Source organism: Bos indicus x Bos taurus, chromosome 2 (genome assembly GCF_003369695.1).
Source record: "Bos indicus x Bos taurus breed Angus x Brahman F1 hybrid chromosome 2, Bos_hybrid_MaternalHap_v2.0, whole genome shotgun sequence".
NCBI lineage: Eukaryota > Metazoa > Chordata > Mammalia > Artiodactyla > Bovidae > Bos > Bos indicus x Bos taurus.
This window is the reverse complement of record NC_040077.1, coordinates 56,452,032-56,477,792: the sequence shown is the minus strand read 5'-3', so window position 1 is coordinate 56,477,792 and position 25,761 is coordinate 56,452,032. Positions and strand designations below refer to the sequence as shown.

General features: G+C 36.0%; 1 protein-coding gene across 3 annotated transcripts in view; it reads right to left on the bottom strand.

The window, feature by feature from the left end:
* LRP1B (LDL receptor related protein 1B) overlaps positions 1–25,761 on the bottom strand; it is a 2,173,551-nt gene that overhangs the window by 194,805 nt on the left and 1,952,985 nt on the right. For 2 of the 3 annotated variants that reach the window (XM_027561670.1, XM_027561656.1), the window contains one exon: positions 4,720–4,836. The exons of the other annotated variant lie outside the window; for it this stretch is intronic. In XM_027561670.1, the coding sequence (XP_027417471.1) occupies positions 4,720–4,836 (117 nt within the window). The remainder of the gene's footprint in view (positions 1–4,719; positions 4,837–25,761) is intronic. 3 annotated transcript variants of the gene reach the window in all.

The window sequence follows — 25,761 nt, the reverse complement described above, 5'->3', positions numbered from 1 at the left end:
AAGAACAAGTGTGTTTATCATGTGCTAAATAGCAATGGCCTCACAGGCTTTTACACACTCTGCTATGGGCAGGGCTGGATGTTGTTAGTTCAAGGTTATAAATAAAATTGTATAGCCAGTAGATCAAGGTATTTGCCCAACAAATCCACAGAATATTTGATCTATAGAGACTTGCTTTAACATTTTTAATTATTCTGTTCCAATAGAAGAGTAAAGGAACTGAGAGACTTTGCTTAGAAAAGCATTTTTCAGTACAAATGGAAATTCTGTATGTGCTACCATGTTTAAAATAAAAAAGCCAGAAAAAATAATCCTGAATTATTTATATATACACAAATGACATCAAGGAATGGGATAGCTAATGTGTTTCTAACTCTCACCTAAATGCCTTAGAATATTTTCCCACTAGTTCTCTCAAAAAGAAATTCTCTCTTGGGGAAAATGCAATTTTGTTATCAGAGAAGATCCTAAGTTATTGTATTCTCTTATCGTTTACTTTGCCTTTAATCTTTTTGGGATAAAGTAAAGAATGAATTTTTAGAACTTGGCACAATAGCATTTTTCTTGTGGAAAAGAACCAAAAAATGACTACACCTGGACCATAACCCGTTTGGAAAGAAAATTTGAATGTGGCATTTTCCCTAATATTTCTAAAATGTTCTTCTTACACTACCTTGGTCTGATATTACCTGTTCCTGAGATCAAAGGAGATAGGGAATCCCATAGATGAAGGATTAACCAGGTTTTTCATAAATCTTATCTAAACAAGCTAGACTGACAGCCAAGAAGCCTTTACAGAGCATGTTTCAGAAGGCTGATCTGGATTCTATAATAAGGATAAAAAATAGGGGCATTGTATAAACTGGTCACCCCCTTTGATAGTAGTGAAGGCATAAACATCCTGCCTCGGAACTGAAAGGAGCTATAGGAGACGACTTCACAAAATCTAAGAAGCTATAGTCAGAAAATAAAAGTAACTTTCAAAGCCATAGAGTTAGTGGCAGAGAATAAAAGCTTCCAGGCTCCAATTTCTCTACTCAGTATATTATCATAAACTCTTGGTGATAAGTTCAAAAATTATATCAGTGTGAGTGTGAGCATCTGAGGAGAATTTTTAGAATACAATTAGTATAACTGTCATGCTATACAAATAATCTTCTGATATAAATTCAGTGTGAAAGTACTAGAAATTCAAATAAGGCAGATGCAGCTTGTCTCTACATAAACCTATATCTAGTTGATCAAATTATTTGGTACTTTAAAATCCATTGGAGTGCCAGTTACTTTTTAATAATGCAAAGTTATGAAATAATTTTATTTTGTACATCAATTACTTGGATGGCAGACATACCATATATATTTGTTGCTGATGAAAATAGTACAGATGTTGAGGTTTTAAAAATATTTCCAAACCTTTGCCCCAGATTACTAAATGACTTCAATAACAATGAAATTTTCTTATTTTTAAGAGCAGAAATCATTGCTGAAGTAAAATGTCCCTGCTGAACACTTAACAAGGGAAATGATCATCATCAGATGATGAAATGACAATGGGCTAATTATCCTATGTAGATGTAAAAAATTAGAAGGCATATTAAACTAAAACATAGCTGGCAGTTAATTGCTCTGCTGCTATTCCAACTCTTTCCATATCTATGCCTGGAATATTTCCAACTCAATTTAAAAAGTTAATTCATTATAAGAGATTCATAAACAAAGAGGCCCAAAAGCAAATTTTATAGTAAATTGCTAATATTATAAATATGTGTCAGGCACTGTGCAGATCATGGGACATTGTTCTACTTCTTCAACGATCTTCAGACATTTAAATAGGAATTCAGATACATATGATAAATAAATGAGACAATCAAATGTGAGTGAATTTTGCATAATAGCATGTGGGCCTTTAAAAAAAAAAACATGTTGCTATTGTGTAAGACTGACTATCTCTGGTATGTTTCAGTACTTAATAAAGGCTAACAATAAATGACAAATGTGGATTAAAAGGCGTATCTTTGACTAATGACATTTAGAAAACATGATACCACTGCCCTCTCGAGCATACTGTTGTCATCTATATATAACTATATATAAAATTATGACATGTATGTAATATGTAGTCATAATTACAATACATATATCATGTGTATATAATGATAATAGTTTTGTTGTAGTTATATACATATTATTTTAATAGTTTCAATATATAATAAGACATTGGAAATATTTTGAAAGCATTTTAATACAGCAACAGTATATTTTTCTAAGGCTGACTTCTACAGGACTAATCTCTTGGTGCTCCCTATAGATATACTGTGTTTTCTTATTTTTCAGAGACTCAGCTTCTGTCTATGTAGAACTGGTGGCATTTTCAATGCTTAAATCTTCCCATTTTTCTGGCTTAGTCAAGATGGTATATTCAAACACCACCTAATGATCTACAGCCCTTGATCCTTACACTTAAACATTCTTCCATGTTTAACATGCTATCTACTCTGACGTTTATCCTGTATACACCTTCTATTCTTCCATGTCACAACTATAATATGCTTCATTCTCGTTCACTGCCACTTTTTCTTGCCAAATTCATCAATATTGCTTGTCTTAGTAGGAACTAAAAGCGATCCACACATAATTGGGTATTTTATACTGCAATGCTTGATACTGCAGTCTATTTCCTTGCTTTTTCTTAAGGGCTCTGTGACTACAGTAATTTATCACTAAGTTTCCATGGTGACAAGTGAGATGCAATTGTTCCTTCTCCTAGCTTTCTTGCATCAAAAGATGACTTTTAGGAGATGTCACCAAAATGATATTTGGCCACTTAGGAAACCCCAGGAGAAACCAGCTATCTCTGCTCTTCATTCTTCTCCTTCCTGTCTCATTAAAACAGCAACCTAACTTCTCACACCATTTAAATAACCACTTGAATAAAGGGTCTTCCAAGATGTGAGTCTCCATGTTACCTTTCCACTTCCTTCTCTTGTTTTCAATATCCTTTAGTCACAGATGCTTCCTTTCAGGTATATTATTTATGAAAGTGAAAGTCACTCAGTAGTGTCAGACTCTTTGTGACCCCATGGACTCTACAGTCCATGGAATTCTCCAGGCCAGAATACTAGAGTGGGTAGCCTTTCCATTCTCCAGGGTATCTTCCTAACCCAAGGATTGAAGCCAGGTCTCCCACACTGCAGGCAGACTCTTTACCAGCTATGCCACAAGGGAAGTCCAAGAATACTGGAGTGGGTAACCTATCTGTTCCCCAGAGGATCTTCCCGACCCAGAAATCGAACTAGGGTCTCCTGCATTGCAGGTGGATTCTTTACCAACTGAGCTATCAGGGAAGCCAAACTTACATTGATAATTAACACTAAATTTTCCAAAACTAAGCTGAGTAGTTAATATGTTAATTTAAGCTCTGAAATGAAATTAAAGTAAATAAGAAGTACATACATAATTGTTTCTTTTTTGAAATCACTCCTCTAGTCTTACCACCATTAGATCTTTATTTTAATCACTGGACAGAATCTGAGAACTGCTATATAATTTTTTTTTTAATTAAAGATTAAAGAAATCTAGAACAATCTAATAAATCTCTGCAATGCACTTTACCTTTCTAAAGAGTATAATCAGTTGGGAGATATTTATATGAAGATGGAGTAATAAAGGTTTCTATATTCAAAGTATTTCATAATCATAATTATCCAGAGATTGCATACTTAAGGTCCCTGATCCTCAAATACTGGTCAGATTAACTTTTGAAAGTGACTCAAACCATTAGCTGATATTTTGCAAACTGAATATCCAAGTGGTTTATTAAGGCTGTGATTCCACTAATTGTATGCTTTTATATAATATATCCCAACACTTTAATATAACAGTTCCTATTTTGTCTCCTGCATCATGGGAAATGAATGCTCTAAATCCAATGTATAAAGTAGATATTATTGTTATCATAAAACTCTTTTGGGAAGTAGAAGAATGTTAATATTTAATAATGGAATTTTATTATTGTCTTACTTTGAACATGATTATATTGCCTTTTTGTTTAAACAGCCCTGTAAGAAAGTGCTGGTAAGAAATACACTCAGAAATGAATGCTAGAAGATGGATACTGTCACAATTTTACATACTGTCATGCTTTGTAGAAAATAAAATTGCTGGCTAATTAATGTTTTTTAAACTTATTACATAAAAATGCAGAAGGCAGATGATGAAAATTGCTTTATTCTATTTTCAGAGAAAAGCATCCTGAATACATATGGTGTTCACCACTCCAGAGAGAATAAATGATATTTCACTGAAAGATGCTCATGGGTGAATTTGTAGTGTAAATGGGTCTGAGACTGAAATAAAATGAATACCATCGGTTAAAGAATGATATGTTTTGTGTCTCCACATCATTCAGCTCTTTCTATGAACTTGCGTCAAGGGTTTCTTTCATTGCATACTAACGGGTTGCATTAAACCTCATGATACTTTCATAGCAATTCTGATAACTGTAGGAAAATAACTCCCAGGATGAGTCATTTCAATAATTCTACCATTTGAGATTCAGGTCAATTTAGTCTGAATATTCTTGTTCAAATGTGAATATATGTATAAAAATGTGAGCTGCAAGACAGGTTCAAATTCATATCTTAACTAAACTAAAAATTGCTATCCTGCTTATTGAATAGGCTGTCAAGCTTGCAACATTCTCAAGCAAGAGTTACTTACTACAGTTTTCTTCATCTGAATTATCACTGCAGTCATTTTGGCTATCACACCGCCAATGATCTGGAATACAGTTGTTGTTTTTACACTGGAATTCATGAGGACCACAAGTCTTTTTATCTGTAATGGAAAGAACCAGAATTTGCATTGTTGGCTTCCATAAAGATATCCCTCATTGTGTCCTCACTGCTGTGTGAATCCAGGGGACATGACATTTCTTAGGACCTCAAGTCAGTTCTTAACTGAGAAGCATTCCTAGGAAAAATTGAAGGCAAATTCTGACTAATATTTCATTGTGAGCTAATTACAAAGCAACTGACTGGACCATCCACTCAACACAAATCAGTCAATAAAAATAAAGATCAAGATTATTGAAAACTATCCTTCTTTAAGATACTCCTCTAAGCCATCTTCTATTTTTGCTATAAAGTAGCAGCCATAAAGAAATAGTTATTAACCAAACTGTGTGGTTGCCATCTTGTCTTCCTTCTTTAGAAGTTCTTATTCAAAATTTACCTATGGTCAGCTGATCTAAATGTATAGATTACAATAGTGCCTAAGTAAAGACCTTACAAATTGTTAAAGTGCCAGCGTATCTGAACCTCTAAATAACCCCACTGAGTATCAGGAAATGTATTAACTAGCCCTTCACTTTACAAATGCTAAGGCAGATATTCTTAGAAGTTTAAGAACTTGATGCATTTTCACTACCACTAAATGACACAGCCAATTAAAAAAAAGAAAAGTGTGCATTGACTCCTGATTTGCTGTTCTTTACAAAAAATCTAACTGTGTCCATTGGATCCAGAATAAAAATTTACATAATAAGAATTTATGCAAAGTTTAGATCAGATATTTAAAAATTTTCATGACTAATATCCAACTGTTTATAATCTACTCCATTGCTTCTTAAACTGTAATGTGTGTATATATTAATTATTGGGAATTTTGCTAAAATGGAAATTGTGATTGAGTACATCTAGAATTCTAACACATTCTCTAAGTGATAATATCATCTTTCTATGAAACACACTGAGTTAGGAAGGTCAAAGCATCAAGATGATATAAATTCAAGTACATAAAATAATAAGAGTATTGATGTCAATGCACAATTTAAGATTTTCCTTTCACAGACTTAGATCAACTCTTTTTTTCCACAGCCATGTTAGAGATGGATAGTGAAGTGTTAAAATGATTGAGATTGGTAAAATAAATTTACTAAGGGAGAGGAGAAGCTATTTGGTGGCCATTGCTACTCTTTACTGCAAATTGCATTTTAAAAAATTCATATTTAAATAATATTATGAAAACAAAAGTGATTTAGGTTTAATTAAGAAAATCAGGAAATGATCATATATTGAAGATCCAGGCCACCTGCTGGGTAAGGATTTTCATAAACATGATCACACTCAATCTTCATAACATTCCTAGGAAGTATCATTACATGCATTTAAGTAAATGAGACATAAATCTTAAGAATTTAACTGATTTCTCCAATTTTACAAAGGTCTTAGATGGCAAAGGAGGAATTTTTATCCAATCCTTCTCCAGAAACATTTTGCATTTTTGTAGAAATTCTCATGATAGACCTCAAATGCACTGTTTTACTAATATATGTGTATTAGATAAAGACTCTGATGCTGGGAGGGATTGGGGGCAGGAGGAGAAGGGGACGACAGAGGATGAGATGGCTGGATGGCATCACTGACTTGATGGACATGAGTCTGAGTGAACTCCGGGAGTTTGTGATGGACAGGGAGGCCTGGTGTGCTGCAGTTCATGGGGTCGTGAAGAGTCAGACACGACTGAGCGACTGAACTGAACTGAACTGAATAAATATATGCATACAGATAGAGAGAGAGGGAGAGATAATATTTCCCTCCCCCTCTTCCATTCTGCCTACATACCTGCCTGTCTGGTAATGATTACTCAGAATTTAACTGTGTCACTGTGTTGAGTACAGTGTTTCATAATATATCCTTTTTGCCTGTGCTCTATACCTAACTTCAGATTCAAAAATTGGTCTAAAATTTACAAAAGTTCTAATGTAGCATTATGCACATCTCAATCAAGCAACATGTTAGGATATTGGAATTTAAATAACCCTTGAAGATATTGTATCCGATCAGATCAGATCAGATCAGATCAGTTGCTCAGTCATATCCGACTCTTTGCAACCCCCTGAATCTCAGCACGCCAGGCCTCCCTGTCCATCACCAACTCCCTGAGTTCACTGAACTATTTAGATAGTTACTTCATTTTGGAAATTAAAACAAACTCCTCTAAAACTAATACTATAGGTAACAGTAGTTTTATTTATTCCTTGCCATGTGTTGCTTGCATTATTTAAAATATTGTTTAAATTTTTAGAATAGAAGAATATAAGAAAGCAATCTGGATCAGAGAAATAGACTATTTAACTTAGTATTACATTGTACACAGGCAATTCTCCATGATTACAAAAAGTTAACAATCAGGACTGAGTATCAATACAATGGGTTTTTAAGTTTTCTCCCCTAAACTGTATCATATTTTGTGTTTGAAAAGAGACTTACACTTACAAGTTACAATAATAAGTTCATTACAGTTCATTGCTAAGGTTTCCATTTGGGACATTGCAGAAAGAGTCACATGAAAATGTTAATTGCCTTATGTAAGGTTATTTGAATTTTATGTTTCCAAGCTATTTAACTTTTTGATCCATGACACTGTTTATAAACATTACAAATATAAACTATATAGGTATAAACAGCAGTTCTTGAATTGGCTACATATTAAAGTCACCAAGGAAATGTTAAAAAATCCCTCTGCCCAGTCCATCTCCATATCAATAAAATCAGATTCTCTGGGGTGGAACCCACATATCAGTATTTTTATTAAAGCAAGCTGAATGATTCCAATGAGCAGCCAATACTGAAAATCACTGAACCTCAAAACCAATTGTAGAACAGAACATATATAATTCCAAATTGTAATACTCCAGAAAAATACTCACAATATGTAGAGTTTTCTATTCATTCATATTGTTGAATAGAAATGGAACAATGTTTTCATTTTTTGATATTATAAATTTAGAGAAAACAAATATAGTATTTGAAAACTTTTCTTTGTTTAATACATTTTCATATGAATTGTAGATACTCAGAAACAAATTGGATCCTCCCAGAAAGGTGGAGTGAGGGACCATCAAAAGATAAAACTGTTTGTAATATATACTATATGGGGCTTCTTTATATGTGCACTGCCTATTTCTCAAAAGAGAGAAAAGAATCTGGTTCTGTGATGCCTTGTGGAATAAGAACTGAGGACGTGGACTGAGAAACAGGGGTGAAAGATAGATTTAGTTTTCTCCTTATACCAAAAGGAAGCCAAAGGAAGCTATAAACTGCTGAATTAATAACTGAATTTGGAATGTTACCATGCGATGTGTCAGATAGAGAGTTTCAACAGAGGAAGTCAACTGGAGTCCCCGGCCAGCAATCTCGGACCTTGCAATAGAAGCAAAAATTTGCAAACTACCACTTCAAGCTTAAGCTCAAAGGCAAAGTTTATTAAAGCATAGATATACTCACAGAGAGAGAGTGGGGATGTTTCTGGAAAGTAAAACCAGCCCACCTATAAGGCTTAGGGGCTTCCCAGGTGGCACTAGTGGTAAAGAACCCTCCTGCAAATGCAGGAGACATAAGAGATGGAGGTTCCATTCCTGGGTCAGGATGATCCCCTGGAGGAGAGCATGGCAACCCACTTCAGTATTTTTGCTTGGAGAATACCATGGACAGAGGAACCTGGTGGGCTGCAGTTCATAGAGTTCCAGAGTCAGACAGGACTGATGTGACTTAAACACACATGCATACAGGCTTCAGCTTGTTTATAAGTTGTTCTATGAGGAGGTGGAACGTAATCATGGGTGAAAGACGGGGAACAGCTATTTGATTGACTGCCCTGATATCTGTAACTCACTCATTACTGCTCATGTCCCTATCCTCGGTTCACTAAGAAAAACCCATCTTGGGAGTGTGTATGGGCTAGATTTTATTATAATGTTGGTATATATTAAGTCTGAGTTTACTAGAAGTTACATGCCTGTCTAGACAGGGCATGCAATGCCCAGGGCCTTCTCTTATGATACTGTGCTCCCTCTTTATCAGGATAAGTTGCTCACCAACCAACCAGAGTTTCACAGGTTCTGGGTGAAGTCAGAGGAGGGTCTCCAGATGGTTGCGGCCTAACTGGTTGTCCCCCAAGCGAGGGTCCTCAGATAGTTGGTGCTTAGCTGAATTATCCCCCTCTTGTTTCTTTCATCTCTGTCACTTCCTTGTTGCTAATGTCTAACTACCTAATAGGAAGGGCACAGGATACAACATCATTGTATATGTCTATTATATATCTATATATCCACAATAACAGAAAATTAAACTTTTACAATGGTATCAATGAAACAACAAATACCCAGGAATAAAGCTAGCAAAATTTGTGCAAGACCATACTGAAAACCATACAGCATTGCTGAGAGAAAGTTAATATGTCCAAGAAAATGCAGTGATATCTATATTCATGGACTAGAAAACTCAAATTACTATAGCTTTCTCTAAATGAATATACAGAATTAATAAAACCCTTACTAAAATTCCAGCAAGTTACTTTTGAAGGGTTAAGTTATCCTAATCTAATTATTCTTAAGAAATTGATTATCCTAAATTTATATTTGAATGCAAAGGATCTAGAACAATCAAACAATACTGAAAAAAGAACAAAGCTAGAGTATTTACAGTACCTGATTTTAAGTTTAAAGTTACAGTATCAAGAGAGTATTAAACAAAATGAAACTAGAAATATAAGTCTACACATACAGTTAACTGATTTTCAACAAAGGCTCTAAATCAATTTAATGGGAAGAGGAAACTCTTTTTTAGCAACTATTACTGAAATAAGTGGCTATCTATATGAAAAAGATAAATCTCAACCCACCATACCCATACACAAAAATGAATCTCAGTTGATTGTAAGTGTAATATAAAGCTTCTAGAATATTGGAAAATATTTTCATAATCTTGGAGTAGGCAAAGATTGCTTGCTTACTAGGTCGCTTCAGTCATGTCCAACTTTTTGGGCCCCCATGGACTAGGGCCCTCCAGGCTCCTCTGTCCATGGGATTCTCCAGGCAAGAATACTTGAGTGAGTTGCCATGCCCTTCTCTGATTTCTTAGAACACATAAAACAATAATCAAAAAAATTGGCAAATCGAACTTAACCAAAATTAAACTTTTTTATTCTCTAGAAGATATCATTAAGAAAAACGAATTGACAAACTTGTCTTCATATTAAAAATTGAAATATTGAAATACGGAGTTTTTGTTGATCATGTTAATATTCTGTAATCATCACTATCTATCTTCCAGTTCAGAAAACATAATGATTACAGGCAGCTGGGTAATATGCAATGATTCTTGTTACAAAAAAGTAATGTAGTCACAGAAACACTGAAGCAAAAAGAATTATGATAACAATGAAACTCAGCCTCCATCATGGAAGCTCCTTGTTTCCTCCTCCTGACTCTAACATCATAGAGTTAGAAGTATGGGGTTAGAATTGGAGTTCGCACTTTCTTTTCTACTGATAGAAAATCTTGTCTACTACTGGGGTCAGGATAACTGTTGGTTATCAAAACATAACCTGTTTATATAGACATCATTATGTTCTTTCTTTAAATAAACCTTATACAGTTTGTATAAGACCCTTATGGCAGAAAGTGAAGAGGAACTAAAAAGCCTCTTGATGAAAGTGAAAGAGAAAAGTGAAAAAGTTGGCTTAAAGCTCAACCTTCAGAAAACGAAGATCATGGCATCTGGTCCCATCACTTCATGGGAAATAGATGGGGAAACAGTGGAAACAGTGTCAGACTTTATTTTTTGGGGCTCCAGAATCACTGCAGATGGTGACTGCAGCCATGAAATTAAAAGATGCTTACTCCTTGGAAGAAAAGTTATGACCAACCTAGATAGCATATTGAAAAGCAGAGACATTACTTTGCCAACAAAGGTCCGTCTAGTCAAGGTTATGGTTTTTCCTGTGGTGATGTATGGATGCGAGAGTTGGACTATGAAGAAAGCTGAGCACCGAAGAATCAATGCTTTTGAACTGTGGTGTTGGAGAAGACTCTTGAGAGTCCCTTGGACTGCAAGGAGATCCAACCAGACTATTCTGAAGGAGATCAGCCCTGGGATTTCTTTGGAAGGAATGATGCTAAAGCTGAGACTCCAGTACTTTGGCCACCTCATGCGAAGAGTTGACTCATTGGAAAAGACTCTGATGCTGGAAGGGATTGGGGGCAGGAGGAGAAGGGGACGACAGAGGATGAGATGGCTGGATGGCATCACTGACTCGATGGAGGTGAGTCTGAGTAAACTCCGGGAGTTGATGATGGACAGGGAGGCCTGGTGTGCTGCGATTCATGGGGCTGCAAAGAGTCGGACACAATTGAGCGACTGAACTGAACTGAACGGATACAGTTTTGATCTCTTAATCTAAATCTGCCTCCAAGTCTCTATTAGCATCATATAGAAATGAATATACCTATATATGCTGCTAGCAAATATTCTAAAGCTCATTGGCTGGTTATGAGTTCCTCAACAGTGATGATGCAAGTTGACTCTTCCTTATGTTCTATAGTAGGGAGAGTTTACTGACCCATAACTTTTTCGTTGACGTAAACATAGTAGATATATAACATTATTATTGGCATTTTTTGTCGTTTTGAAATTACTATATCCACCACTGGTGAAGCTATTATTCATGGACCACTGCCTCCTCTGTCATAAAGGGAAGATCTGTGACCCAAGGTGGACTCTTCCCTTAGAACACAATTAGTCTGCAAAAATAACATGTTACTGATGTTTAAAAACATTTATTTTATAACTTAAACCTAATAGATGATTATTCTCTTTTAATATTAAAGAAGTATGAAGGAGGGCAGTGCAGGGATTGTATGGTGGCTAGATAGTATCCTGAGGAACACAGATTTCTATCATTCTGCTCCACCATCCTAAGTAACGGCTACCATTTTTCTTAGTCACTTCATGGCCCAAGATGACTACTAGTGCTTGAGTCATTACACTGCAGGCCTGAAAGAGGACAGAAGGGCAAAACAAGAAGGCTTTTTAAGAAAACTCCCCCAAAATATTCATCCTGAAAGTCCCACCCAAGACTTCTGGTTACATTTCAAAGGTCAGAGCTTAGTCACATGACAATATCTAGCTTCAAGGGGAGATGGGAAATGTGATGACTTACTCTGAATAACAATGCATCAACAAAAGATTTAGGCTTCTGTTTTTAAAGGGGAAATAAAAATGGGTAGATTGATAGGCAATTTAGGAGTCTCTGTCAATAAGTAAACGAAACCAATTAAAATCATTTGAGGTGATCTCCATGGCTGCTGAAAGGGAGAGGATTTCATCTCTTTCATGATTGCAAGTATTATAACCTCAAGTTGCCATGGGTCATTTAAAAACCATGTAGAATACACCCATCTAAGAAGTCAAAGTAAGTAATAGTTCAAAACTGGAGGAAAAGATAAGCCTCTGATGACTATGTGAATTCTTAAATCCAAATTGTGCCTGAAGTCAACTCTATCCACTCCTTGAAACTGAGGCAGAAAATTTATGTCCCCACTGGTTTGTGCTGAATTTCTGTTATTTACAGACAAGAGTCCTAACTGATATAAATACCATACTATATTTTCCTTAGAAATAGTATGGACTCCTAATAGTAATATTCTTTTCTGTATGTGATGATTTACATAATTTCCAAAGTATTTCATTGGCTTATAATTACTTGGGAAATGCAGTCTCATTCTACAAGAAGTCTCAGAATTAGGCTCTATTTAAAAACAATTTGCAAACTCAGGCTTCCATGAAAATGGGAATTGGTAAATGTTTTTTGAGCATATTCTCTACATGACAAACGTGATTATAGCATTTAGTGATATTGATTATCTAGAAAGGTGCAGGTTGCCTTGCATTGTAAAGTGTCTGGTAGATCTGAAAATTAATTTCATGTTACTTCTCATCAATCAGGGTAATATTCCTCAATGAGCACTTACATGCACAACCTGTTCTTCTAGGGGAAGTGTAAATAATATGTGAATGCACCAGCAGTTGAGAATAACAATGCCAGCTGTAGCTTGTCCCAGTGGGATTCTCTTAGTTCTGTTTTGCTTTTGAATTTTTGATTTTTTAAAACTTTTACATTAGTCTTCCAGGTAGAGAAGATAAAGGCTTTTAAGTAAAACAAATTAACAATGACATATTTTCTTTATAAAGAGGTGAATCTATAATAAGCTAGCTCTCTAGAAGCTCCAATCATAGCATTTTAAAAATTGCATTTTAATGCAATGTATGTAATTTTCAGCAAAAAATTTTTGAATGCACATTACGCAGTTTTAGAAATTATCATATTACATTCTGTAATGCCATCTATCACACCTGACAAGAATTTGTGACTTGTTTTTTAATTTAGAAACTCATATTGTAAACTTAAGGGGGTGAAGTGAGGGGAGCTTGTTCTAGTATGCATCTAAAACACAGTTTTCTTTTATTTTATCTCCAGTACCCTAAAACCTTAAAGTCACAGTTTATATCATTCACAATGCTTAGGAGAAATACTGCTTTTTGTGTGGAGGAAAGGGTGTGTGAAAAGAAGCATGTTTTAGCAATAGCATTGTCTAGTGGCCAATTTCACTTTATGCTAGCCTACCTAAAGTCTTTATTGTCATATCATCTTTTATTTTCATATGAAAAATCATTTCAATAGAGAAGATAATGGAAAGTCATGATAACAGCCTAGACTCTATTTTTAAGGACTCAAATAACAGCTGTAAGGAAGTTACTGGAAAAGCATAAAAAGAGGAAGTAGATATAGTTGTGCCAGATGAGAGTGATCAATGGTTGTCAGTCTTAGACTCTAACCTAATTATGGGGATATATGGTAGGATGCTCTCTTGCCCCTTACATACTTAGACAATCTTTAAGATCCCCATCTTTCAATTTTTTTTCCTTTAAAATGAATTTAATGAACATTTATATCTGATATAAACTGAAAACAAAGGTTTTGTTGTAAATTCATGGTGGGAACAGAAGAGAAACAACACGTTGAGCTATTCAGGGTCCCTCAAATGGAGGGACATCCTCAGATTCTTGAACCCCAAAGTAATGAAGTCTTTTTTGGTGTATGGGTTTTTGAAATGCATGGTGTCAGTGCCCCATCTACAATCTTTGGTACTCATCACCCCTGCCTATGCTAAGCCAATGACTTTCTTTAAAAAAAAAAACACACACAAAAAAAACACTGGAATTTCTACAGCATTGTGCTTCTGTTGCACAATGAGGTGAATCAGCTATATGTATACATATATCCCCTCCCTCTTGAACCTACCTCCCATCTACCCCTACATCACACCCCTACATCCCACCCTGTATTTCATCACAGAGCATAGCAGAGCTCCCTGTTCAGCCAGTGGCTTCTAACTACAAGCATGTGGGACTCTGCTTGGCCCTGATCTGGAAGTGCTTTTCAGGGCACTTATGCCCTTCTCTTCCTTGGAGCTGTTTAAACAAATGACTGACAGGATCTGGTGAATAAAAATCTCAGCTCTCTCCTTTGTTTGGGGTAACTGATTATTCTAAACTATCTCAAAGAATTTCCTTGTAGAATGGATCTCGTTCCTGCAATAAATTGCTCAATAATATACTTTCTATTCCCCCTTCCCTTCCTTGGTTAACTGATCATCATTACTGATTTGTGGAATCATTTCCCCAATAAACCACTTATATTCAAAATCTTGTGAATGCAAGTTCTAATTCTAGGAAAACTCAACTTAAGAAAGGATGTACTGTGCTGTGCTTAATCGTGTCTAACTCTTTGTGACCCCATTGACTGTAGCCTGCCAGGCTTCTCTGTCCATGTGGATTTCTCTCGGCAAGAATACTGAATTGGGTTGCCTTGCCCTCCTCCAGGGGATCTTCCCAACCCAGGGATCAAACCCAGGCCTCCCACATTGCAGGTGGATTATTTACCTTCTGATCCACCAGGGAAGGGGTGATGATATATGTTGTCATTTAGTCAACAAACATGAATTAATGCTTATCATGTACTTGGCACTGTTCTGAGCTCATAGTATTTATATTAATGAAGAAAACTGGCATAAATCCCTACCCTCATTGAATTTATATACTAATGGCCAAGTGGTAATTTAAGACTAGAAAGAAAAAACAATAATAACAACAACAACAACAAAACGTTGACTGGAGGGTAAAGAGTGCTATAGTGAGAAACAGAGAAGAGAATATAGAATGTGTGTGGAAGCGGGGATTTCAAATGATAGTCTGCAAATGTTATATTAAGAAAGTGACCTTGGGATTTCTCTGTCGGTCCAGTGGCTAAGACTCTACACTCCCATTACAGGGGACCAGGGTTCAATCCTTGGTCAGGGAACTAGATCCCACACGCTGCAACTAAAGATTCTATTAGCACAGCCAAATAAATAAATACTTAAAAAAAAAAAAGATATTTTAACATAAAGTGACTTTCAAAATTGGCAAAGAGAAAAGGATTGAACCATGTTACATCCCAGGAAGAAATAGGACCTGAAAGAATAAGCAGGCCTGGAAAGACCAAGAAAACAGGGAGATGAAGGTGGCTGAAGGAGAGGAAACAGGTCAACTTCAGCAAGAGTGCTGGGAGAGATCAGGAAGATGGTCCATTGGTGCAGATGGGCACTGACACTAATCAAGGCTTTGTACAGAACTTCTCTTGTCTCTATTCCTTGGAAGAGAACATCTATATTTGGCCATTTCTTTTTGGCAAATGAATTTCAAGTACATTTTAACATTTATGCCAAAATAAAGACAGAAATTTGAATGACTGCTAAATGGTTATAGCAATACAGAAACCCCAATCTTAGAAATACCATGATGGATTCTTTGGTCTGCATATATTCTGGATAATTACCTTTTTCTCAGCTTTTGTGCTATACTTACAAAGCTAGCACGGTAGCATACACTGATAAAGGTATGCTAGGTAAAAACAAGCCAAATTCATCTCTGAAAGAAAACTGTGACTCCTACAGAATGAAATGCATCTAGGGACAAGATTTATTGACTAGAGGTCAATAATTTGATTTACTGACTAGATTTACTGCATAAAAATACCAAATAGGTTTATCATTTCAACCAGAATTGTATTTCCTTTTTTATAGCACTGGCATTTTTTATTTCATTGTGGTTGGTACATCAAAATTTGGTTATACAAAAAGATTTCTAAGTAAATATTGTTATGAGCAATCTTTTAAAACTGAGTACTTTCAGATACCAGTTAGAACTTTATGTTTTAGTTTGAAAACAATAGCACCTAGTATTTGTTGAGTGTTTTCTCTAAGTTCAAGGCTAAGCTTGATTCATGTGATCCACTGAGCAACTCAGAAAGGAATGTATATTGAATAGCTGAGAATACTAAACCTCACATTATAATAAATGACTTGTCCCAAAGCCCACAGCTCTTAAACTGCAAAACCAGGTCTTGAATTCATATAATCTCATTAATACTTATACTATAAACCATACTGAAATAATCCCTTCAAGAAAAGTTCTCTACTGCTTCCTTCTTTCGCCACTTTATACCAAAATCTTAGTTTTATGGACTAAATGACTAAAATTGCATACATGTCAAAAGTTGGGCTAAAGTGAACTCAAGGAAAACACAGTTGCCTTTATAAAACCCTGTAGCTGTAAAAGGTCTAACCTCAGAGGGAAAAATATTATATTCATGTAAGGAGTGTAATTTATACTCAGAGATAAATATGGATAAAAAATTCAAAGTCTTCAGTGAAAGGATTTGTTATTTCTGAACTGTGTGAACTTAAAAAAAATAATTTGGCATACATTCTAATTTGAGGAAAACAATTTGGCTTATTAAAAAAAATATGGGGGTCTGTCTCTCTCTCTCTCTCAGTGCAGAATGTGTCCCTTACTTGACTTACAGTTCAACCAGGTGCTGTGTATCAGTAAATGATCATATCAGCCTTTATCTCATCATTCCTCATTGGCTGCCTAGTCAGCAAGGTATTGATTTGTTTTTTAAGATTCTGCTTACAGTACATGATTGTTTACTTGGCTTACTCCCAAATGTCTTTAAAAACCTTAATAGTGCACTTCCATGTTAGATGGCTTTATTCACCTTTTAATAAGCCTGCTTGCCTTCTATATTAATACTGCATCTGCTTCCAGATACATATTTCTCAGAGGGACAACAGGTTATGAAAAGAAATGCAAAAACAAACAAAAAACACAAAACACAGTGCTTGGGCTGAATTTAATATGGGGATTTAAATAAAGGAATTCAAATAAAATTCACATTTTAATTCAGACATTAGACCCATGCAGAAAGCAAAGTATCTCAATGGAAAACATGAATCATCATTAAACCTGCATTAATTTAGCTCACCCAAATATTCCATCAAGTTCTGATGTGTCACTATAAACAGTGAAGAATCAGAATTGCTCTTTATATTACACTTTATTAAATCTAAGAAAGAAAAGAATCATCACTATAAAACATATATCCATGATGGGATATATCATCAAATTAATCAAATTATTATCCACAGTGGAGACGAACTACAAGTATTTTTACAGGACAAGGTTAAAACCTCTGACTGGGAATAGCTACTAACCAGAAGGGGAAACAAGAGGAACCCACTGACTTGGGGGTTGGTTTGATTCATTAGAGACATGGTTTCCAATGTATCCATTCACCTACCACATTCACTAATTTACCATTTTCCAGTATCATCTATACGATATCATCTATTAAATGTATCATTTAATACATGTTTAAATGGCTTAACTTGCTAATATTAACCTTCACCATGAGCCACAGATTATTGATATCATGATCTGATATGCTGGTGTCTATATTTTAAATCTTTGTAAGATACAAAATTACTTTGTGTAATTAGCATCACCGACTCAATGGACATGAGGCTGAGCAAACTCCAGGAGATAGTGAAGGATAAGGAAGCCTGGCATGTGACTCCATGGAGTCACAAAGAGTCTGACACAACTTAGCAGCTAAACAACAACAATTACTCTGTGTACTATGTGAAATCATGCCTTGTTTAGATGTTATGTGCTTGCTATAAATCCAGAATTATTCCTTTAGGGCAGTTTTTTCCAAGTATTTTAAAGAGTAAAACACACATACAAACACACACTTATACACACACACACAGAAACATACACGTGAATTAGAGACCTCTTGACAATGTGTGTGTGCTTCTAAGTCACTTCAGTTGTGTTTGACTCTTTGCGACCCACGGATCATAGCCTGCCAAGTTTCTCTGTCCATTGGATTCTACAGGCAAGAATACTGGAGTGGGTTGCCATGTCTTCCTCCAGGGTATCTTCCCCGCCCAGGGAGTGAACCCACATCTCTTAATCCCCTTCATTGTCAGGGGGATTCTTTACCACTAGCGCCACCTGGGAAGCCCCTTTTTGAAAGTACTTGTGAAAGTGAAAGTCGTTCAGTCATGTACGACTCTTTGGGACCCCATAGGCTATACAGTCCATGAAATTCTCCAGGCCAGAATACTGGAGTAAGTAGCTTTTCCCTTTTCTAGGGGATCTTCCCAACCCAGGGATCAAACCCAGGTCTCCCGCATTGCAGGCATATTCTTTACCAGCTGAGCCACAAGGGAAGACGAAAAGTACTTGTAGTTTAACACAACTATCCTATATTATATACTTTAGGTGCTACTGTTGACTCAACAGGATTCTTATAATAACATTTAGGTGTTCTGGGTCTACAACTGATTTTCTTTCCCCAGGGAACTGACATGTTTCTCTTGCAAAAGAAACTTATCAAAAGAAAAATAAGCCAAGTTCAGTTCAGTTCAGTCACTCAGTCTTGTCTGACTCTTTGTGACCCCATGGACTGCAGCACGCCAGGCCTCCCTGTCCATTAGCAACTCCCAGAGTCCACTCAAAGTCATGTCCATCGAGTTGGTAATGCCATATAACCAACTAACCTTCTGGTGTCGCCTTCTCCTCCCATCCTTAATCTTTCCCAGCATCAGGGTCTTTTCAGTGAGTCAGCTATTCGCATCAGGTGGCCAAAGTATTGGAGTTGCAGCTTCAGCATCCTTCCAATGAATATTCAGGACTGATTTCCTTTAGGACAGACTGGTTGGCTCTTCTTGCAGTCCAAGGGACTCTCAAGAGTCTTCTCCAACAACACAGTTCAAAAGCATGAATTCTTCAGTGTCCAGCTTTCTTTATTGTCCAACTCTCATATCCATACATGAATACTGGAAAAACTATAGCTTTGACTAGATGGACCTTTGTTGGCAAAGTAACGTGTTTACTTTTTAATACACTGTTTAGGTTTGTCATAACTTTTCTTCCAAGGAGCAAGCAACTTTTAATTTCATGGCTCCAGTAACTGCTGACCATGATATATCATTACACAGATCAAGCTTCTGATTTTTGGAATTTAGTAATTTTTGGAATTTGTGACTGTGGTAATTATTCTTTATTATTGCCCATTTAGAGCACATTGTTGTTCAGTAGTTAAGTCATGTTCAATTTTTTTCAACCCATGGACTATAGCACACCAAGCTCCTCTGTCCTCCACTAACTGCCAGAGTTTACTCAAATTCATGTTCATTGAGTCCATGGTGCTATCTAACCATCTCATCCTCTGCCACCCTCTACTTATTTTGCCTTCAATTTTTCCCAGCATCAGGGTCTTTTTTAATGAGTCAGCTCTTTGCATTAGGTGACCAAAGTATCGCAGCTTCAACTTCCAGTGAATATTCAGGGTTGATTTCCTTTAGGATTGACTGGTTGGATCTCCTTGTTGTCCAAGGGACTCTCAACAGTCTTCTCTAGCACCACAGCTTAAATATATCAATTCTTTGGTGCTCAGCTTTCTGTATGGTCCAACTCTCAGATACATACATGACTGCTGGAAAAAGCATAGCTTTGACTATATGGACCTTTGTTGACAATGTGGCATCTCTGCTTTTTAATATGATGTCTTGGTTTGTCATAGCTTTACTTCCAAGGATCAAGTGTCATTTAATTTCATGGTTGCAGTCACTGAATGATTTTGTAGCCCAAGAAAATAAAATCTGTTCCTGGTTCCACTTTTTCCCCTTCTATTTGCCCTGAAGTGAAGTGATGAAACAAGATGCCATGAGCTTAGGTTTTTAATGTTGTGTTTCAAGCCAGCTTAAGAGCACTGTTATGTGATAAACATTCAACTGAACAATGGGTAGGAAAAAAGTCATCAGAATTTTCACCAAAATTATACATGTAGACAGATGCTTAATCACTGGAATTCTGTGTTTTTTTCCCCACCAATATTAGATAAAGATTTTCCTTTTGGTAAAAGGAATATGCGTATCACTCCTAATGAAGGTAGAAGAGATTCAGAATTCAATCATCTAGGTAACATATTTGAGTAGGGAAAGATATTTATAATGACTACCGGACATGGAACAACAGAATGAATCCAAATAGGAAAAGGAGTATGTCAAGGCTGTATATTGTCACCCTGCTTATTTAACTTATATGCAGAGTATATCATGAGAAAGGCTGGGCTGGATGAAGCACAAGCTGGAATCAAGATTGCTGGGAGAAATATCAATAACCTCAGATATACAGATGCCATCACCTTTATGGCAGACAGTGAAGAAAAACTAAAGAGACTCTTGATGAAAGTGAAAGAAGAGAGTGAAAAAGTTGGCTTAAAGCTCAACTTTCAGAAAACTAAGATCATGGCATCCAGTCCCATCACTTCATGGCAAATAGATGGGGAAACAGTGGAAACAATGGCTGACTTTATTTTTTAGGGCTACAAAATCACTGCAGATGGTGACTGTTGCCATGAAATTAAAAGACACTTACTCGTTGGCAGGAAAGTTATGACCAACCTAGACAGCATAGTAAAAAGCAGAAACATTACTTTGCCAACAAAGGTCCATCTAGTCAAGGCTATGGTTTTTCCAGTAGTCATATATGGATGTGAGAGTTGGACTATAAAGAAAGCTGAGCACTGAAGAATTGATGCTTTTGAACTGTGGTGTTAGAGAAGACTCTTGAGTTTCCCTTGACCTGCAAGGAGATCCAACCAGTCCATTCTAAAGGAGATCAGTCCTGGGTGTTCATTGGAAGGACTGATGTTGAAGCTGAAACTCCAATTCTTTGGCCACTTTATGTGAAGAACTGACTCATTTGAAAAGACCTTGATGCTGGGAAAGATTGAAGGTGGCAGGAGAAGTGGACGTCAGAGGATGAGATGGTTGGATGGTATCACTGACTTGACGGACATGAGTTTGTGTAAACTCTGGGAGTTGGTGATGAACAGGGAAGCCTGGTGTGTTGCAGTCCATGGGATCACAGAGAGTTGGACATGACTGAGCAAATGAACTGAACTGAGCTGAACTATATTTATTGATTGACATCTTATTAGTATTGGGAAGAAAATAAAGAAGGAATGAGCTGCAAAGAGAAGCTGAAAGGAAAGAACCATTATGAAGAGATAGAAGGTGAAGAGGAGAAGAAGGAATATGGCGGAAGGAGAAACGAGTTAAATTTCCTGGAAGAAGTAAAGAGAAAAATTTCTTACTCTATTCAAACTGAAGAATATTTGAAAGAGTTAAGAAAACTTAGGTTTGTAGGTCTATGAATTAAAGAAATTTATCAACCATTTTGTTTTGTAGAACATTAAATCTGAGTTAAAGGTAAACATAGGTACATAGAAAACTGAGATTTTCTTGGCTTACAGTGCTAATAAATAAACTGATAACTCAGCAACAATGAGTCAAATTTTGTTCCACCAAAGAGACCTGAACAAAATTTCTTGTATCTAGATGAAAAGTGTTTAATAAATAAATATAATATGTACATCAATTTCTATAAAGTTTCTATATCTACATGAGAAAAAAATTTGTTGAATTCATTATTTTAATATAAACTTTTAAAACAGTTTCAGTTAACAGTAAACTGATATCCTGCTTAGTTATGAATGCATTCTTTGTGTTATATAGTTTCTCTCCTTTTAGGTATAGAAATGAACTTTAATAAAAACTGATCATTAAAAAAATGTAAACAATTTAGGTGGCTAATTTTAAAAAATATGATTATACTCCATTGGTATTATTATGTGGAACATATTTGGATTTTTGTTATTTACACATGTTAAAGATGCTATCTGAGGGGAAGGAATCTTATAAATAATCATATCTAAACTTCTACGTTTAGGGTGTAGGAACAGCCTCAGAGAACTTATGTCACTTCCCCAAGTCACACTAGTCCAGTCAGTCAGCTGAGTCACTCAGTCATGTCCGAATCTTTGTGACCCCTTTGACCGCAGCACGCCAGGCCTCCCTGTCCATCACCAAATCCCAGAGTTTACACAAACTCATGTCCATCGAGTCGGTGATACCATCCAACCGTCTCATCCTCTGTCGTCCCCTTCTCCTCCTCCCCTCAATCTTTCCCAGCATCAGGGTCTTTTCAAATGAGTCAGTTCTTTGCATCAGGTGGCCAAAGTATTGGAGTTTCAGCTTCAGCATCAGTCCCTCCAATGTATATTCAGGACTGATTTCCTTTAGGATTGACAGGTTTGGATCTCCTTGCAGTCCAACGGACTCTCAAGAGTCTTCTCCAACACCATAGTCCAAAAGCATCAATTCTTCAGTGCTCAGCTTTCTTTATAGTTCAACTCTTATATCCATACATGACTACTGGAAAAACCATAGCCGTGACTAGACAGAATTTTGGTGGCAATGCAATGTCTCTGCTTTTTAATAAGCTGTCTAGGTTGGTCATAACTTTTCTTTCAAGGAGCAAGCATCTTTTAACTTCATGGCTACAGTCACCATCTGCAGTGATTTTGGAGCCCCCCAAAATAAAGTCTGTCACTGTTTCCCCATCTATTTGCCATGAAGTGATGGGATCTTAGTTTTCTGAATGTTGAGTTTTAAGCCAACTTTTTCACTCTCATCAAGAGGCTCCTTAGTTCTTCTTCACTTTCTGCCATAAGGGTGTTGTCATCTGAATATCTGGGGTTGCTGATATTTCTCCTGGCAATCTTGATTCCAGCTTGTGCTTCCTCCAGCCCAGTGTTTCTCATGATGTGCTCTGCATATAAGTTAAATAAGCAGGGTGACAATATACAGCCTTGTAGTGTGACAATATACAGTCACACTAGTAGTTGGTATGGAAATATGATTTTCCCTGACCTAGGGAGAATTGTCTCCAAACCCATGCTTACCAATTCATTGGTTTGACCTTACCTTTCTGACTTTGTTTCATCATCTGTTAAATAACAATAACAATTAGAATAATATTATCGATTCTACCTAATTTAAAGATTTCTCTAAGGACTACAAAAAAATGATTGACTCATCTTAGACCTCCGTTGGTCTTCTCCAATGGCTTAGCAGGCAAAGAATCCACCTCCAACGCAGGAGATATAAGGAAACATGGGTTTGAGCCTGGGTCAGGAAGATACCCTGGAGTAGGAAATATTTGGCAACCAAATCCAGAATTTTTGGCTGGAAAATTCCAAGGACAGAAGACCCTGATGGGCTATAGTCCATGGGGTCACAAAGAGAAGGACATAACTGAGCACGTGCATGCACACACATACACACACAGGGCCTCAGTTAACTTTAATTATCTCATCATTTCTTCCTGTTGCCCCAGTTTCTAATTTTCTATCTTTACAAATAATGGCCAGAAATGAATCCCACTAGTCAATCAAGACTATTTGTTCAAAACTCAATAAATAAACAAATTTGAATATAGGTAAAGAGACTGGGGGTACAAAAGAATAAATGTAGGAAAACTTAAGTATCAGTATCTCACAAACCTCTGTCGCTAGTTTCTGGTTACCTTTGAATATCCTCAGTAGCCATACCCTCATCCTCTTTTAGCTCAATACTTAGCAAAGATCTTCCTTCAATATTGCCCTTCCACTAATCTCCAAATCTTATTACAAAATTAAAGTAAAACAGTAGACTCCAAAAGGGACAAATGCATCATTGTGTTTCTCAAAAGGGAAATTTCTCTTCTCCAGAAAGGATTTTAACTGTAAATCCTTCCCAAAATCCATCAAAGAAAAATTAATTCTCAAAGTTTATCAATGATTTCTCCACTTTCCAAGTCTAATTACATTGATTATAGACAACTTCTGAATCATTCACAATGTTTGACCTTAAAATGACTTTATATAGAACCCCCCTTTTCTTTTACACTCACAAATGGGCTTTTGCTCATCTGAACAAATTAAAATAAAAATATATATGTAAATAATTAACATATATATATTAAAATATATATCCAAATATATCTCAATAAATATATGAAATATAATCTAAATCTGCTAGATAAAAACAGAGTATTCCTCTTCATATTTCTAGATTAGCATAAATGCTTTATTGGCTCAATGTCAGAAAAAAAGTTATTGCTTTCAGGAGGAGAGAAAATTTTAAAGAAACATATATGTGTCAAATATGTTATAAATCATTTTGAGAAGGTAAACTTAATCTTCTTAATAACTTTATGATAGATATTGCTTATTTTATACATAAAACTGAAGCAAATGGTGGTTAATACACTTAATATTATTAATAGTCAGAAAATCATGAGGCCAAATTATTTACTGATCTTTATATTCTATCATACTACTAGAGTGATGTCTACATATTCAAAAGCATTTATGAAGGCATACTTAAAGAGTGATGGCAGGATATTTAAAGTCCTGAAAATATGTTATCTTACATCTTCAGTTCAGTTCAGTTCAGTTCAGTCGCTCAGTCGTGTCTGACTCTTTGCGACCCCATGAATCACAGCACGCCAGGCCTCCCTGTCCATCACCAACTCCCGGAGTTCACTCAGACTCACGCCCATCGAGTCAGTGATGCCATCCAGCCATCTCATCCTCTGTCATCCCCTTCTCCTCCTGCCCCCAATCTCTCCCAGCATCAGAGTCTTTTCCAATGAGTCAACTCTTCGCATGAGGTGGCCAAAGTACTGGAGTTTCAGCTTTAGCATCATTCCTTCCAAATAACTGAGTATTAGGAACTGTGAGTTTTTTTTTTTAATATATTCTGTAAATACTGTAAAAAATAATTTTTAAATAAGTAAAAAATGAAAACAAATAAAAAATGAGTTTTAAAAGAAGCCCTAGAGATGTTATCGGCAGGCAGTACAATAATGTAGAATAGTTTAATTATTTTAGCTTTAAAGAAAGAAAAATTTAATACACTTAAACACACAAACAGAAACACAAATGCTATCATACTGGACCTAAAATATTGGGTTGATATCCCCAAGATTGTATTCTGAAGCCAAAGAAAAAAGTAAAGTCATCTTATTTTTTATCTTCTGCCTTAAATTCCTGATATACTCCAGATATATTATCACTGGTTTTCCTTTTTCTGCCAGTGTTAGAATGTTTGCTTAAGAGAAAATCCCCTTAGAGACAGATCTGAACTGAGGTTTCCAATACGAAATCTGTCACTGTGAACCTCTGATATTCCCTGCTAAAATGTAGCACTTCCCTAGGAAGGTACTAGAACAATCTTACCTTTCTCTGACATGTGGCTAGAAAGCCAAAGGAACTCATTTTTACTCTAAACTAAAATTCTCTAAATAAGAAAATTTGTCGTTTTAAAATTGAATTGTGAATGCCATTACGAAATAATTCTGAAGGAAAAAGACATTTGGATTCTCTTTTGCAGATATTCCAGGACCATGCTCCTTATGGTGTCATTTGTAGAACTATTTGTTCCACGTTAAGCAAAATATCTCCATCTCAGCAGGAAGTCTTGGCACATAATTAAGTTGATCCTTTTCAGAAAGTCTGCAATGGTGTTGTCTGTTTATTGATAAAAAGAGAATCCCATCTCTAATGGGATTTAGAATCTAGTTAGTTTTTTTCAATCCATTAAAAAGATAGCTAATACTTTTCCTGAAGTACTCT